Source organism: Silene latifolia, chromosome 11, assembly GCF_048544455.1.
Source record: "Silene latifolia isolate original U9 population chromosome 11, ASM4854445v1, whole genome shotgun sequence".
Taxonomy (NCBI): Eukaryota; Viridiplantae; Streptophyta; class Magnoliopsida; order Caryophyllales; family Caryophyllaceae; genus Silene; species Silene latifolia.
The window spans coordinates 180,938,062-180,956,969 of NC_133536.1; the positions used below are offsets into that span (position 1 = coordinate 180,938,062).

General features: G+C 34.6%; 1 protein-coding gene across 1 annotated transcript; it reads left to right on the forward strand.

The window, feature by feature from the left end:
• The first annotated feature begins 4,869 nt into the window (after positions 1-4,869).
• Positions 4,870-8,952, forward strand: LOC141612127 (vacuolar-processing enzyme-like). The gene is made up of 9 exons (XM_074430844.1): positions 4,870-5,162; positions 5,423-5,587; positions 5,689-5,845; positions 6,379-6,464; positions 6,574-6,773; positions 6,943-6,991; positions 7,436-7,657; positions 7,914-8,117; positions 8,555-8,952. Exons 1-9 carry the CDS (start codon positions 4,965-4,967, stop codon positions 8,699-8,701), a joined length of 1,428 nt encoding a protein of 475 aa, XP_074286945.1. The 5' UTR covers positions 4,870-4,964; the 3' UTR covers positions 8,702-8,952.
• The last annotated feature ends 9,956 nt before the right edge of the window (positions 8,953-18,908 follow it).

Below are 18,908 nucleotides of genomic sequence, written 5' to 3' on the forward strand. Positions count from 1 at the left end.
ATGGAAGATCGAAAGAAGTAAGATTGAAGTGAGAAAGAGGATTATCTGGTTTTGTTTTTTTCTATTTTAAGGGTTTTTTATCCCCAATTTGATTTTGGTCTTTGTCTGATTTGTGTTACTCTGCCTTGGATAGGTTGGGCTAGCTGGTGATGTAGACTAGTCTGTTTATGTAGTGGGATGAGGATTAGGTTCTCTGGGGGACTATCTGATGCTCATATATGGTGACGGTTTTTTTTATTCAATATATACTTACATTTTATCAAAAAAAAAAAAAAAAAAAAAAAGGAGAAAGAGAAAAGAGAAAAGGCTATGGCCTGCAAGTACCATCGGTGGATCGCCAGGCTCTGGTAATGTAATCGGTGGGAGGAGGAAGCGAGCTAACTTCGAAAAATATAAAACGGGTGAACCATTTGCTATCATCGGGTTTCACCGGAAATAGGATGCAATTTTTCTCACTATTCCAGACGCGAATGGTTACTTGGCCCCGGCTAAGTGACCTAACCGAGAATAGGTGAGCAAGATCCGAAAGACCAATGTCATAACCAAAACGGCTATTCATGGCGCAAATTGCAAGCAAAATCCGCCAAGTATAAGGAGCAACTTGACATATGGCTAAGCGATTGAGGTTCAAAAACTCTTGAATCAAAGATGGAAATAGAAATCTCAGACCCAGACGAAATGCGTATTCATACAAACATATCCACCCCGTCCGCACAAAGTCGACTTTTTGGCCAGGGACTGGGATATGGAACACCACCTGCTCAGAAAACCCAAACGTCTCCTTAATATGGGCGAGGTCAGCCGCAGTGAACTCAGAGTCACACGAGTGTTTGGCGGATAGAACACCACCGGACGGAAAAGGATTTGGCGGCGCCAGAATATTTGAGGTATAAGGGGAAGAAATGGAATTTTGAGACATAATGGAGCAAAAAGAAGAAAGCAAAAAAAAAGGAAACTAAAGAAAATGGTGAAGGAAGGACGGAGTACCTGAGAGATCGCTGGAGAGATAGTGAAAGATTTGAGGGAAATTGGAAAAGATTAAGGGATGATGGAAGGGGTTGAGGGAATTAAAGAGGACTTGGGGGAACCGAGGAGTTGAAATAGGGAAAACGGATTGTGGGGAGTTGGGATGCTAAGTGGCGGCAGAAGTATTAATTGGGAAGAGTTTTAAAGTCGATATAACTGTCAAACTTCGTCAGTTCTCAGCGTCTCGAAGTGGAAATTCCCGCCTAAAATATTTTGAGACGGAAATTTAGGGGCAATTGTTGGGGATAAAATATCACTTTTTATCCTTGATGAGGTGTCACCTTTTCGTTGGAAGAAAGGATAGAAAAAAGATTAATGAGTTGGAACAGGTGGGGACCGTTGGATGAAAATATTAACAAACACAACTTGTGTTAGTTGTTTTACGTGCAAACTTGGGGGATAGCCTTTGACTAATCCAACAACTCCCTCCTATTTTAATGGTAACAGAAGCAAGATCCCAAGAGCAAAAGCAGGGGACGTTACAAAGTCCAAACCCTAGCAAGACAAGTGCTATATATAGCCAGATAAAGAAAAATTGGAGATCATCTCATTCCACACTCACACTCCGGCATTTATACCGATCATATAGCAATACTATAACAACAAATTAATCCTTGTATTTCCTTATCTTCGTATTGTCGTCTCGAATATAGTGCCAAATTGGTGGGATTCCGACTCTCCCTGCGGTTGTTCCCACATTGGGTTTTCCGCGTCACCAAAAGCTTGCGCGTCAGTCTTTTAATTTTCGCATTTTCGTTTGTTATACTCGTTGCACACATTCCGTCTTAGGCCATAGACTGATTATTATCACCCACAAATTTAATTAACGACTCGGTAAATTATTACCAAAACATATATCAAGGGATAAATATTAGAATCCAAATCCACAACCGAGAGTACAAGAATAAACCAATATACTCCCTTTGTTTCGCAATTATTATCCTTTGGTTTTGGCACAAAAATCAAGAAAAGAGGAGGGGGTCAATTACTAAATAACAAGTGAACCAAATTGTGTGTGAATGATCAAATTGATCATCAGTTTATTGTTAAAATAAAAAGGAAAACAATTAATTAAGACACCCCAAAATAAAATAGGACAATAAATGACCGGGACAGAGGGAGTATACATTTATCCATAGCACTTAAGCTACTTAGTTGAAAACCGTATACAATCGGGGATGTTGGAGAAGCTTACCATTAGATTTATATTAACAAAACTCGAACCATAGCTGATTTCGAAGATAGAAGTTTGAGTTTCCGAATATCTTGAATAATCTAGAACTTTTAGGGTGTGTTTGGATTGAGGGATTTGAAGAGAAAAGAAAGGGAGGGAGAATAAGGGATTTAAAATCCCTTGTTTGGATAGCAGAAAAGGGAGGAGGGATTTGGAGAGATCTATTTTTCCTCCTCCAAGGCAAATTAAAATCTCTCTACAATAAACAAGATTTGGTGGAAAATTGTATCCAAACACCAACATCCCATTTCCCCTCCCCTTCCCTTCCCTACCTTTCTCTTTCCTCCTTCCTCCTCCTCTCCCCTCCCTTTTTCTCCATTTTTGCTATCCAAATACACCCTTACAACCGGGTCAAATAAGAGTGCGAGCCTGCGGGTTTGTGTTACTCGTGTGCTCTTAATACAACCAAATCCTTTTTGACTCTAATAACAATTTAAGATCAAAGTCGTCGTGACAAACTCTAATAAGGTGATACAAGTTCGGGACTCCCACCTTCAAAGGTCGTCCCCATTAGCGATGATAGTCAACATGAGAGACTTGACTTTGGGCCCACAATCATTTCCATCATCCATGCATTATCACTAATTTGTGCTCATTGTGGTGTTCACTCAACTCTTCATTCCAATCAATATTCCTCCCAACACAATGTGGAAAGTAGGCGACATTCTTTTCTTGCGCTCATACGGAATGTTATGTTTATTTACTCCCTTTAATTAGTTATTTCAATTAAAGGTGTTTTGGTTTCCTTTCTTTTAGTCACTGGATTAAGTAAATGAATTTTGATCACGCAAAATACACTATTTCACATAAAATTGAATTTAGACCACATAAATTTACTAAAAAAAAGGAGAACCAAAACCCGACTAGCATAGAAAAAGAGAGGGGAACCAAAACACGGACTAGGAGGGAGTATAAATTATAAATTATTGACTTAAAAGGAATATCATGTGAATATTTAATAATCTCTCCTATTCCCGATAACTGTCTCATTGTTGAAATGGCACAAGAATTAAGAAAGTGAGTGAATAGATAAAAATGGACAATGAAAAGTACTAATAGGATGGGTTAAGGGTGAGTTGGGTTGTAAATAATGAAAAGTAACAAGGGTAGTATAGTCATTATGTAAGAAAAAGCATTACCAAAAACGGACAATGGGACAGTTATGTGAATAGACGGAAATGGACAATGGGACAGTTATCGGGAATAGGAGGGAGTATACTATATTGGCCACTTTATTTTACATCTTAAACAATGCATTTATTATTAATTTATTAATCTTGTAACAGTGTATAGTTTACCGATTATATAAATGTTTAATTTTAACTGTTAAAATTTTGTTATATTATCTTATTATTTATTTATATTAGCGGATTGATGTTTCTTTTTTTTTTTTTTTTTTTGTATTTATATGCATGATGTATCTCAAGGTATTTTAATTACCATGAGAGTGACCACCTATTTTTTTTTTTTTTTTTTTTAAAAAAAAAAGCTAACTATTACTCCGTAATTGCCTATTCTTTTATTATTTACGAGGTTTGGATGACTTGTCATCGTTTGTTATCCCATCCAACATTGTTTAGAATTAGGATTCTACATTGGATCGATACATCGATTAGAAATAGCCCGGTGAAATTATAAGATTATACGGAGTATAAACTAACTATAAAATATAACTTTATTGTTAAAATAGGTTTATGGAAACTCATGTAACACTCCACGTTAGTTGAAGTGATCTATTAATATAAGATTAAATGACTAGTTTTTATAGGGTTCGAAAGTACTATTTATATTAACAAATTGCACTTTCTTTTCTGGTTATCCATGCACAAGAACTTCACAGTTAAGCGTACTTCGTTGGGGGTAATTTTAAAATGGGTCACGTCCTGGGAAGATTTTCGGGATGCGCATGAGCGAGGACAAAATGTGCTGGAAAGGACCTGTTTTAATATGTGGGCCATATATACAGTCTAACGAGTTACCGTAAGTAACCGCTCCCGCTCCAATTAAGTTAGGTCGTGATCGGATGTTACAACTTATTTTAAAAATCATGTCACTAAGAGCGTTAATAAAGAATATTGTTCATCAATATGTTATTTTATACAGTATAAAATTACACGTATATTTTATACTTCGCATACGACTGCAACCAAAAAACGAAAAACAAATTTTACACTGAGTCGTAGGATAGTGGGATTGTGTTACAATTTTACAATTATATTTATTGTCTGATCTTACTAACATAAGAATCTAACTAGGATCGGAATCAATAGTCACTACAATATAAGATTGTAAAATTGTAGAATTATAAGATGAAATCGGGATTTATCTAATGACGATGATCTCACCATAAAATCGTCTCAATTAAAAACTTTGACATTATAACTAACATTTATCTTCTAATTTTAGTCTCAATAGCTCTTTCAACACAAATTAAGTACCATAGGGACCCAACTAAAACCCAAATTGCAAACACTTTTAGAAGCTAGTATATCAAGTGCTAACCATCACATTTTTTCTAGTTGGCCATGAAAAAATGTCATTTTCATGGCTACTAGTCTAACACTCATCGCATGCAACACTATTGTTGATTAAATTAGTAAGTAGTATGTCTTTCAGCTCTCTCCATCCTCTATAAATAGCTTCGGAATGTTACACATAATTGCCATCAAAATTATTAATTCTTCAACTAAAAAGGTCTTACAATATGGCTTTAAAACTCTTTACTATCATCTTATGTATTCTATCATTGCTTGCTCAAATTTCTGAGAGCCGTATAACCCAAGAAACACTTGCTACGGTATTTAAAACTTCTAAACATTCGCCTTCGCCTACCACTGATCAAGGCACAAATTGGGCTGTTCTTATTGCTGGTTCCAACGGTTATGGCAATTACCGACACCAGGTAATTAATTCATTCCTTCGTACTTAATAACAGACTTATAAAGTATTAAAGTACTTCATACGTCTCATGATTAAGACCGTGGAAGTACATGTTACAGTCGTGATATTTATGTAGTTAGAGAATTTATTTTGGGAAGTCATTAAGTGAACTCCAGCTGATATGTACAAATATTTATTTGTCCGATAACAATAATTCTAATGATATTTTTAAGTACTCGGTGACAAATTAACGTCATTGTATATCTCTCAATCAATTCACAGGCTGATATATGCCATGCATATCAAATATTAAAGAGAGGTGGTCTCAAGGACGAAAACATAGTCGTTTTCATGTACGACGATATTGCCAACAATGAGGAAAATCCTAGAAAAGGAATTATAATAAACAACCCCAATGGTGGAGATGTTTATAAAGGAGTTCCTAAGGTATCATCTCATCTTGCATATATGTATATTATATCCCATAATCCTTACAAATTTATTCAAATTAAATTAACAAAGTAGTGGAATATAAATTATTGTTGTAGGATTATACAGGGGAAAGTTTGACAACTAGCAATCTTCTAGCAGCCATTCTTGGAGACAAAAAATCTATTAAAGGAGGTAGTGGCAAAGTCGTCAATAGCGGACCAAATGATCGTATTTTTATTTACTACTCTGATCATGGAAGTCCCGGTGTACTCAGTAAGTTTTTTTCCTCTAAATCGCCACATACTCGTAAATGTTCCCATAAAGGCCATAGCATAATAATAAGTACTGGAATTTCGCCTAATTGCGTTCCGTTGAGGTATCTGGGTTAAAACCGTGTCTTCTATTAATAAGGTTCGTATATACCGTCTTGCATAAACAAAAATGTCGGAAATTTAGTGGCACGCCTATCACAGTTCAAGTGCTCGGTAAAATATTAAAATTCCATTCAAAATATAACGAACTATTCCGTAGTAAGTAAGTGTGCACATATGACAAATAATGTTACGTAACAAATTTTTCATCATGTGGCGTGTACTTGTACATTATTACTATTTTGACGTCAACCGATGATTAGTCGATCCAATAATTGACAAACGGAGATAGGAGCATGGAACATTACGTTATGGACCATTCAAAAACATTCTATTTATATATCTGCAAAACAAGTGCATTTAGTTTTGTTTACATTGAATAATTTGTTATGTACTACTTCTATTGAATGTTTTTCCCTTTTGTTTGATCAAAAGCAATGCCCGGTGAAGACGATTTATATGGAAAAGATTTCATCAACACGTTGAAGAAAAAGTATGAGTTAAAAACATATAAAAGCATGGTAAGTGATACAAAATGTAACATTTTAGTTATATATATATATTTCATTTCTGCCAATATATGACGCTTACGAAATGGTGGTTTGTGCGTGAATATGTAAATATCTTTAGGTGATATATGTGGAGGCTTGCGAAGCTGGGAGTATATTTGAAGGTGTTCTACCAAATAATTTGAATATATATGTGACAACCGCATCAAATCCGAAAGAAAGTAGTTGGGCAACTTATTGTCCAGGGTTCAAGCCAAGTCCACCAACTGAATACGATACATGTCTCGGTGACTTATACAGTGTTGCTTGGATGGAGGACAGGTAAAACTAATACTCCATACACAAATACAACTATTTTTTTAAATTGCACCCAAATTTCATATCACCGATGATATTCTATTATCTAGATGGTAGAATACGAGGATATATACCGTTATACTAAAGATTTGTGTTGATCTAATTAGATTGTTATGATCCATATTTGACACAGTGATGCCCACAATCCTGGTTCTGAGAGCTTGGAGCAACAATATAAAGTGGTAAGTAGTAGTGGAATTTTTGTAGCCAATCATAAGATATAATTCCAACCTTTTGACATGATTACCAAAACGCGTGGAATAATTTCTAAATTCTTAGTGGATTTAGTGGAACATTCTTAGTCCCAATTTTAATTATTAATTATTAATTATTCCCCCCCACCACACACAAAAAAGTGACAAATTGAACATAGAATAGTCCAAACCTTTTGTGTCTAATAAGAACCTCTACTCGTCATGCATGGTCAATAGCGCTATAATTTTGTTATAAATTATTAATTGGCCTAACTTTATACAATAATATCAGACGTTTTTTTTTATACAAACTAAACGAAATTGCATGATAAATTTATTATGAAACCGTAAAATATTAAATTTACAAAGTACTCCGTATATATTAGTAAAGTAATACAAGTAAGATTTTATGGGTATAATTGACGAATATAGGTTTTGGAACGAACTGCGGACGATGGAGAGGAGCACGGTTCGCATGTGATGCAGTACGGTACCATGAGTCTTGATCAAGATTATTTATCATACTACTTGGGAGTGAGCTCTAGTTATCCCCATAAAAATCAAACTCACAAAGGAGGCCATGGCCATCAACAATCAATATCCTCCTTTGCCGTTGAGCAACATGAAGCTGATATCCTCTACTTGAGACAAAAGGTCTATTTCCTTAATTACCCTTTATCCTAGGGAATTTGATTACGTAAGGAGTACACGACTTTAACTCTAGAGAAACTCTAATTAAGCTATATCCGCCTTCAATATATTTCAGGTCTCTATGAGAACATATCATTATTTGTTTCCTAATCTCCTTATATCGTGTAAACCCAAACCCGTTAATTTAAATTTAGGTTACGTCTTACGTATATATACTCATTTAATAGATTCTTATTAATCAAAATGTTATTTTAAATAGGTTATGAAAGCAGAAGGGCCAGTTAAGAAAGCCGAAGCTCAGAAGAAATTAGACGACGCATTATCAGAAAGGAAACAAGTAGACACCAATTTTGAAAGCATTGGCAAAGCTCTTTTTGGTGCTGAAAATGGTTATGAAATTATGAAGACTGTTCGCCCCTCGGGTCAACCCATTGTCGACGATTGGGATTGCTATAAATCAATGGTACATTTATGTTATTCTATTTTATATTATATACATGGGAATTGATTGTCATTCACACTATTAAATCATTGACCATTTTTCTCCCTTGGCACAAGGTTAATCTATAATTTAACTAATGGTTTTGAGTCCCAGTTTTGACAATGCAATAATGTTATAACTCATGAGTCAGGAGGAAACTTAATTAAATTGAGCCAAATGAGTCATAGTGTGATCTTAAAAGCTACAATGGAAAAAGGACCCCATGCATAGACTTTACCCCAAGATAATAATATATCGAGGTTGTTTTAGCTGGATATACAATCTATAATTAAATCATGAAAAATCTCTACGAATATAAAACTTATGAGGGCCTTATAGATGGTGACTCAAGTGCGATTACATATTTACATATATATCGAGTAGTGATAATTAGCTAATTTATATGTGATATTATGTAGGTTGCAACTTATAAATCATATTGTGGAGCCTTGTCGACCTATGGAAAGAAACATATGAGGGCCTTCGCCAATGTGTGTAACGCTGGAGTTCAGCAAGAAGAGATGGCTAAAGTGACATCACAAATTTGTGCGAACAAGAATAATTAGTATGTAGCTTTACTTAATAGTGACTCAACTTATTACAAATATAAAAATGGAAAATATGTGGGAACAGTTGAAGAAACACTGTCTTATCATGTTGTTAAAATGTCTTATATAGTAGTTAAACACTATGTAATGACTTGTGATTAGGTGTGTTTGTGTCATCCAAAGTTATACTTTACAATTAGATAATGTGTAATCCAATTGTACCACTCTTATGATATGAATGAATAATAATGGCAATTGTTAACTGTTAACCCCGTTTCCGATTTTGGTGAGGTTTTGGACTCGATGTCCGAATTGACCTTAGTTACTGTTACAGCGATCAGATAACACCCACATGATCATGACAGGTATTTAAAATATTTTCTAAGCAACTTAAAATCGATTTATTAACGGGCTGAAAAGTCGTATGCCTATCAGATATAAATTTATAATCACCCAGTTATTAACTAGACAACTAAGATAACAATATACTCAAAATAAAGATCAAACCTAAGGAAATGTCTATATTAATTAAAGTGTAGAAGAGTATAGAGTCAAATAACTATTTTAGAGGAAAATTTTGGTTGGTTTAATTAACTAAAGAACTAAGACTAAACAAGTATTAAGGTAGATGAATTCAAATGATTTAAAAGGTATTGGGCCAAACATAATCCACAACTTAATACCAGTTTAAATCCAATTCTAATTACTTATCTTGACTACCCTATCTTGAATAATGATATTCCAATTCCCTTAAAATTAACTAATTAAGATTTATCTCGTTCTTAACCAACTTTAACTATTAAACAACTCTAATAACAATCAAGTTCAACGTTTAATCTAGTAATACTAATTAGAGAATTCAATAACGAATAAATAATATATACAATTTGATCAGTTGTACTTTAGATATATCTAATTGCCTAGCAGGGGCGGAGCCAGAATTTTGAGTTTGGGGTAGCAAAATTTTTTTACCATATAATCTTCGAAAAAACATGAAAACCGCGAAAACTAACATAACATAAATCTATATTACATATGTACGATTAACACTACCAATTTAATGGATGCTACATAGCAACCCATTATTTTAATTGGATTGAAACAAAATATATACTAGTTTGTCAAAAATTTGAGCAACAATGTTGATTTTCAGCTTTAATAAAAAACTCAAAGGTTAATCAGGTTATTTCCATTTTGTATTTAACCAAGTTTGCTTATAAAAATATCAGCAAGTTTTGCTTGTGAATGTGATTTTCACATTCTTGTAACGTCTCATAACCTCATTTTCTTTTTATAAAAATAACCTCACAAGTTTGAAGCCGTCACAACTCACAAGTAGAAATTTGTGTCTAAATATAAATCTGATTATCAAAGGTCAACAAAGATGCGACTATTTTAATTAGCTGAACTCAATTTCGATAAGCGTAGCACGCAATTAATTAGTGCAACCATCCTGAAGCAAAAATAAAAATACTAGAAAATTGTAGCAAAGATCATCTATGATATATTTACCACTGAACCACAATAAATATTATTATTTATTAACATTTCATGCACTTAGCTCTATCTAACCTTTATTAAGGGATAGCAGAAATTGTTCTTTCACACCATTTTTTTGGGTTTGGGGTAGCAAGTGCTACCTCATGCTACTTCATTAGCTACGCCACTGTTGCCTAGTATTAATATTAACGACTCTCGTTCAATATTAATTCTTAGATGTTACTAATATAAAAAGCTAATCAATGAATCCTATTTAATTAACTTAATAACAATAGAACAATGAATTAGACAACTAGTTGTGTACCTAACGATCATAAAACAACATTTCATAAGATAATAAAGAACAAAGCAATTTACAATAGTCAAGAAAACTATTAGAACTTTCAAACTGATCATTAAATAATAAGGGTGCGTTTGGTTCGAATAAGGAAAGGGAAATGAATTAAGAAAGGGAATTGAAGCAACGGAAACTAAAGAAAAGAGATTATCAACACCTACCCACCACCAACAACAACCAGCACTCAACAACAACCACCACCACCAACATGATCCTTATCGGCAAGCTTGAGTTCGCCGGCAGCCGGCAAGTTGTACCTGCCACTACCGAGTTGTACCTGGCCACCAGCGAGTCTATCTAACTGCACGTAGATTTACTTCTTCCTTTTCTTCCACCCTTTGAAATCACTACCAACCTCCATAATCACCACTTAAACAACACCAGATCAGTTTCCCCGCCCCGTAAAACACTAAAATTGGTGATTTGAGGGCGTGGTCGCCAGTTTAGAATGCATCTCCGACGAGGAGGAGAGGGACACGTCGTCGGCGAGAAGGCGACAGATTGGTGTCGACAGTGGTGGTGGTGGGAATGCGTGGTTGATGGTTATTGACAGGCTAATCGCAGGCACACCTAATCAAAGATAACCAACAAGCCTAAACTAATGCAGTAAAGGATGTCGGGATCGTATCCACATGGAAACTAAAATGATCTACTTGCTAAATTATAGTCCGTCTAGTAACAAAATTGGGGGTTGTTTGTTTGGTTGTGTAACACCCTATATACCAAGGTGCCTTATCAAGGACCACCCCACTATATAACGATGCTACCATCTCGGTTGCTCGAGGCAAGTATATCAACATTGACCATCCAAAAACAATTATTAAAGTATAATGTTAACTTATTAAATCGTCTCAAAACTGTAAACCAAAGTATAAAGAATGTAAAACAAAGTACAATAAAACAAAGTGTCTAAAACTCCTGACAGCGGAAGCTAAGACTCTAAGTGATGACATCTCATCCTCGTGCCTGCAACTAATATAAAATCATCACCTGTCACAATCAGCTCACCATCCTGAATGGATCACCACAGTTTTATAAAACATAAACGGGGTCAGCTCACTGAATAAGCACGATAAGACAATCACAAAGAACAACCAAAGCAATCTAATTCAACTGTATAACCATTCTCCCAACTCCATTAGCATCCAGTATCCGACTACACACCTAAGTGTGTAGCTCTGCCAGATTAACCAACACAATAGGCAATCCTCACTACCAATGGGGGACCGCAGCCTTGCCCACCTAAGTCCCGCTCATCGCAACGAGCAATAACCTCATGTCCATTAATGTGCACATCTCCCTTGTGACGGGAACCACAAAGGGCAAATCAAGGGCGTGAAAGGAAGAGAATAATCGATGAATGGAGGAATTCATTACACTGTTCTTCATAGCAAGTGAATTTGCACATATTTCTTTAACTTTAGCCCAGAAAAACAGGTTTCTTGTATAAGATAAATATGTGGTTTCTTGATAGTTTAGCGGATAACAGAAAGGAAAAGTCCTTGGCGTTTCTGACATAGAACTTTGTCAAGTTGTTCATCTTTTCTAATATGAGTATTTCTATATTTTTATGTAATGTGTGCTTTAATATTATCTTATTTTATTATATGCCTCCAGTATTGTTATCTTATTTTTAGGTCAAGTTGATCTAATTACTTGATGAAGCAATAAAGTTTTTGATTGGAGATGGGCTTTGGGCGTTGTTCAGAAAGTCGTTTGGCACTCACCCAGTGATGTGAAGTAAGTAAATCTCCTTTGCATTTCTTCTTTTCTTCAATAATACTATATAGGCATATAACTTCAATGGCTGACTATAATTTTTACTTCATAAGATAATGCATCTTAAGTAAAATGGTTATATGACCTTGTCACTTGTATATCCTTCCACACAACTTATTGAAAAGTAAGAAAATAATTGTTGATCAAATATTTGTGTTCTTTCAGTAAAATATAAGTTCATCTAATTGCAGCTTTGTCACATATGACCAAGCTGCAAGAAAATGTCACTTTTACTTTGATTTTCCTCTTTTCCTGGACGCATATTTTATTTTGGGCGAATTTTTACACAACGAGCTTCATTCCATAGCAAGTGACTTGATAAATTGGCTGATGATGATGGAAGTCACTAATACTGTCTATCACCATTGTCTTTTTTGTTGGTGATTCTATCGTAACTAAATTATTAAACTTTTACTTTGAGATAGTTTTATCTGGTCAAATTCCTTACATACAAAAGTTTATATCGTACTTCTTTGCCTACAAATAATGACAATTATAGCTCCATAGTATGTATGAGCAATTTAACCGATGTTAGTTTGCTCTCTTGTACATTGGATCTGAGTAACTGATGATGCTAATTTCACCTTTAAATCCAATACTAACGACAGTTTCATGATACTTATTTTTTCCTTCTTGAAACTTAAATTGTTGATACCGTCTGTTTCAATTTGATACAGTATCTATGGATATATTTGATAGAATATACAAGTGATCTGTAAATCGGTAGTAAGTTTAAAAGTTGTAAACCTTTTGATTGTTAAGGGTTATTTGGAATCGAGAATGGTGGCAATTCTTCCTTCACTTATATATGTAATATGTCCACCAATTTTAAAAAATTCACTGATTAAACTTTTACCAACAAAACTTATTAACTAATATGCGAGTGTCTGTAGCAAATTTAAAAGTTGTAAACCGTTTTGATCGTCAAGGGTTATTTGGGGGTGAGAATGGTAGCAATCCTTCCTTCACCTATATATATATATATATATATGTGTGTGTGTGTGTGTGTGTGTGTGTGTGTGTGTGTGTGTGTGTGTGTGTGTGTGTGTGTGTGTGTGTAATATGTCCACCAATATAAAAAAAATTCAGTGATAAAACCTTTATCAACAAAATTTATTAACCTATCACACGCAATCGTATATCAGTTCAATCATCATCGTTCGTTGAATAAAACACGTGGATAACGTGACAAGTGTGTGTTTAAATTTTTTCCAAGATCATAAATGATATTTCTTTTCTAAACAATAAAATTTGCTATGGAGTATATTAAAGAAGAAGAATTAACGAGTACTCCACTGCTCCTATCATAATATAATATCTACAGATTGAGAAAAGTTAAGATAACTGAAAAATATGGCAAATTATATCATGCTCTCAGGAGTATGGAGCAGGATACTCCCATAGAAGTTATAAGAAAATAAAAAGGAATAAAAAAAAAAAAAACTATCCCGTACATGTTTTCAAGTCATGTTTCATTGTACGTTTTTTTTTAAATTACTCAATTTCTCAACTTTAAAATTATATCAGATTAATTAAATTCATAATTTTCATCTAGTCGTATTCAAATTTTTCAAGTTCATAATTCATAATCATCAAATTAAGCACCATATTCACTAAACTCAAAGTGAATATAATAGGGTCATGAGGTGAATATACTCATATTCATTAAATTAAACTATGATATTCATTAAACTCAAAATGAATATAATAGTGTCATAAGGTGGATATGACACTAAGCAATACATATTCATCAAATTATGTTATTATATTCACTAAACTCAAAATGAATAAAGTAATTTCAAATGGTGAATATCATAATACATAACACATGTTCAATTTCATGTTCACTAAACTCAAAATGAATATAATATCGTCATATGATGAATATCTCACTAGGTAACACATATTCATCAAACTAAATTACCATATTCACTAAATTGAAAGTGAATATGATAATTCCATATGATTAATCACACCTTTGAAATCACAAATCTAACAACGAATAATGAGAGATAAAAAATAAAAATAAAAATTCAATTAATATACTTACCTGTTTAGTAGATACTCATTCAAAACGTAAATCTATGATTACAAAACTAATAGGTTGGATGAAAATTAAATTTTATGTATAATTCTTTTGATAAATATGGAAGATCTAGGATTGAAATGGGAGGAAGAAGAGTTTATGTTAAACGTAAAACTGATAACTGCTTAAAAAAGTGGGTTTTTATCTTCTAACTTTTGTTTATTTTATTTTTTAACTAGGAGTAGGAAGCACCCTACACCTGGGTGTAGGGACCTGGGTGTAGGGTATAAGGATTGAAAAAATATACTCTCATAAAAAACACTAAGTAAAATAATATCACTTTATTAATTAAAATAAATTTTAAATATAATAAAGGATGCGGCACAAGTTAAATAGAACATAATCCGACCCAACATGCCAAAACCGTATTCTCCTTTCTCGCACCACTATTTTGTCTATCGGTACAGTAACTAACCCAAATTCTTATATTTTAGGAAAACACCCATTCTTAAATACTTTTTCATAACTAACAAAATACCCATTACCAAACTATAACGAATTAATTAATTAATTCAAATTTATCGTTGGGGGAATATAACGCGGGATATACAACGGTAATTTCCAAAAACAGGCTCCACAATTTCAAATTACTTTCCATAATTCCTGTCTATTAATCACAAATTTCCATAAATTTAATCAAACAATTTTTACCCATCAATCTTCTATATATAATCACACAATTGCATACTTTCAATTTCATTACAAACATAAAAAATTCCTAAAAAGATGAAGACAATTACTGATAATCACTTGCAGAAGAAGAGAACAAGTAAGAGAAAGGCGAAAATCCCGATAACACGAATCGCCAACAAGACTGCACGTCAAGTATGTTTCTCTAAGCGTCGACCCGGGTTATTCAAGAAGTGTTGAAAGCTATGCAGGTTGTATCCCGGTACTGAATTTGCCGGCATTACTTTCTCAATTGGCGGGAAACCTTTTCCCACGGGTACCCTTGTTTCGATACTGTGATTAATCGTTTTCTTAACGATAATCGACAGGGTAATAATTCTCGAAACGTTGTTGGTAGTGATAAGAATTGGTGGGAAGCGTCAGTTGATGATATGAAGTTGGAGGAGCTTGAGGAATTTTTGGTGGCTCTTGAAAGGTTACAAAACGGGGTCGTTTTGAGGGTTGATGAATTTTCTAATTATTACGAACAATCAACTGAAAACTTAAAAGTTGAAACTTATGATTTCCCTGATGTAATTGATTGTGTTGATTGTGTATGTACTGATACCCGTCTCAGCTCTGAATTTACTGATTATAGTCACGAAACAACAGAAAGTTTCGATCTTGGGCCGGTTGTTGCGAACATTGGTACCCTATTTGATGTAATTAAGGGTATCAATTTTGGATGCAATGATAACTGTCAATAATTCATGGAAATTATTGATTTTGAGTCGGTTGATGCAACCCCGGATGCCCAAGGTTCTGATTTCTCTTCTGAAATTCAAAGGATTGATTTTGGAAGCGATGATGAAATTTTCAGCCCTCAATTCAATTCTCAAGAAAGACGGAACAGTTTTGATCTCACTGAAGTACTCAAGAATGTTGATGCTGAATGCGACATTGATATCGGATTGGTTGATGCAAGCCTTGGAGCCCAACTGTCTGATAATTCATCATGGATGGATGATTTGTATTTCTTAAGCGCGCTTAGCTGTTGTTAAGTACTTGTATAAATTAAGTCAGTCTTAATTTAGATTAGTATGATGATTCAGAATGCCCTAATTTAGCAGAGTTCAGATTTTTTGATTGCATTCAATTCTGACTGTAGCAATTTATTGAATTTTTTTGTAAGAAATTCGTTGATTTATGCAATAAAACATTGTATTTATTTCTGATTCCAGAATCCTTTCTCTTTTGATGCCTATTTTCGACGTTTTTTGGCCATGTTTTTGTTTTCCTAATTCTAAGTGACCGAAACTTCTAACAATGTGGTCTCGGTTAAAAATCAAAACTTCTGAATCAAAATTGTCACTGGTGACTGATGATTAAATGACAGAAGATCTTGCATTAAAGACTGACATAGCGATGTTCCTGACGGTAATCAAACCGTACCATTTTATAAACAGTAGAATCAGTTGTCTAGTAAAAGCATATCCAATTAGTAGAATGAGAAAAGCGAAAAAGTATTGCAGGATGCTGATCAGCCACCTTCATAGGAATCATATCCTATAGTGGAATGATCAGGACCAGTTAAAAATTCATCAATGTCTACTGTCGAACATGCAGTACACAAGTTTATACCAGCATATGCTCTCTCTTCTTCTTACGCATATTCCGCAGAAACTGAAATTTTATGGGGTATAAATATGATGTCAAAGCCAATTTCAGGACTACAGCATTACTAATTTCCGAATAATGCGCAGAAGCATGTTTGCTTAGAGAGGAAACTTTCCAACTTGGTTTTTTCGCTAAGCAGAAACTTCAGAAGCTATATATCATATGATTGATGGTGAATACCAGGGTAATTCTCTATTGGCATGCAGATAATGCACGTGCATTCTTGCTGTCACGCCAAAGGAGATTTGCCCTGCAATTCACCGCTTCAAGTCTTTATTACTCAATGTTACTCGTGTAACTATGTAAGTACTGGTTATTTCCCTTGGCTAGCTAATTTCATACTGTTAAATGTATTGAACTCATTTTTTGGGTAATTATTTAGTAATGTTGAAATGTGGGGAAAACTAATACCTAATTGCACTACCTGGAGAACAGCTGCATATGAAGTACTATGAACTCTTGAAAGAACGACAGCTCCGTATGACATTAAGACAGTTCATATTAGCCGATTCAAATCACTGGAATTGTTTTAAATATGGATCTTCCTTCAGATTTCTTTCCAACCCAATGCTTGAGAAGCATCATGACTAATCCATATTTCGGGACATACTGACTTAGTACTACAGAATGTTCAGTATCAGAACACCTGCAAAATGACAAGAATGAAACAACTGTAAAAAAATAGAAGACATCACAGTGCAGAGGTGATGTACCTGCAATCCTGCATGTCAATGACAGACGGCAGTATTCAATATAAGCGGTGTCAGACTAATATTCGGGTCAGGTCATTTGTTGTGTAAATGTGATTTTAAATTAGTCATTGAGTTATCTCGAGTCAGGTGGTTCCTAGTAACTTAGTGGTATACTTGAGGTTGGTCTAAACGGTTTTGGGTCAGGTAAGCTTTGCAAAATCAAATCATAAGAAAACTGTTGAGATATGGCAGCATAAACCTCTGGTTGGACGAACCCAGTCAAGTACTAAAAGGGCAAGAATGGTGAAAAGGCAATATTAATGTGTATATCATATGCAGTTTTTATGTTGGCACATCCAAATTAATGTCCAAATCATGAGGCTAATATTCCACTTTAGAAAGAATCATACCTGAGGCTAATATTACACTTTAGAAAGAATTGAAGGGGGCGGGATTCGAACCTATGACCTTTTGGTCACAGTGGCTCTGAAACCATGTTAAGAAACCATCTCAACCAAAAGCTTAAGCTAATGGTTGGAGTCTCAAGATCGGTTTTATACTCTAACAATGCTGTGAGAACTGTATTGTTCTCATTTGGAAATCAACCGAAATACGAAAGCCTCTTCCTTTCATTTGTTTATTTCCTGACATGGCATGCTCTTGAGGTCTAAAATTCAAATTCCGCTGCCTGGCGGTGGGCATCTGTTTATTTCCCAACAGTTTTGGAGCATAATCCGCCATTGGTAATATAAGGTATATGAGGCCGTAACTGGGAGTGTAATTAAACGTTGGCCTTACTAACAGTTTCACACAATCATGAATTGCGCCAAGTCGTTAAACCGAAAGCATTAACCCCTCAAATCACAGTGTTTCAGGAAGAACGTAAAATTAAAGAGTACAAGCAAAGAGTGAAACTTTTGAAACGTAACCGATTCATGCACCTATACTCAACCAACAAGAGTAAACTTCCTGTAATCTTTTAGTAATATGCAGAAATTGTTAACAATCAAATATCTCAACAAATATTGACAAATATACAAGGCAATCAATTAGCCCTACAATCAAGCAATTAGAAGATACATACACATTGTAATTATAGGAAGATTTACCTATGTATATTCTCTAGTGTATAGGCTCCTATTCTTAACCACAATTACCTTCATCCCTTCTCCTATATAAGCTGTAACATTCATTCAATAAAATTCATTCACAACACTTCAACCTTTACTGTTTTATATGGTATCACCGAGTCTACATCGATCCAACCCGCTACGACCCACACGACACTCTTTCAAACGCCAAAGAACCTACCTTTCCCACCCGCCTCTCACCATGACAAACACCCAATCTGACTCTCTCATCCCAAACCCCCATGCTGCCGACAAACCCCACACCGCACCAAACCTCCACCACGTTGTCAAACTCACCTCACTGAACTACACGAACTGGAGATTTCAACTCACCAACATATTATTCGGCCTCAGCCTTCTCGGCTTTGTCGATGGCACTCACCCTATTCATGCCGCCACTGTCGTTGATGCAAAT

Coding starts and splice junctions, on each gene's coding strand:
- LOC141612127 (XM_074430844.1), top strand. CDS start 4,965: ATGGCTTTAAAACTCTTTACTATCATCTTATGTATTCTATCATTGCTT. Junction 5,588..5,688: donor TTTATAAAGGAGTTCCTAAG/GTATCATCTCAT, acceptor TTATTGTTGTAG/GATTATACAGGGGAAAGTTT. Junction 6,992..7,435: donor TGGAGCAACAATATAAAGTG/GTAAGTAGTAGT, acceptor TGACGAATATAG/GTTTTGGAACGAACTGCGGA.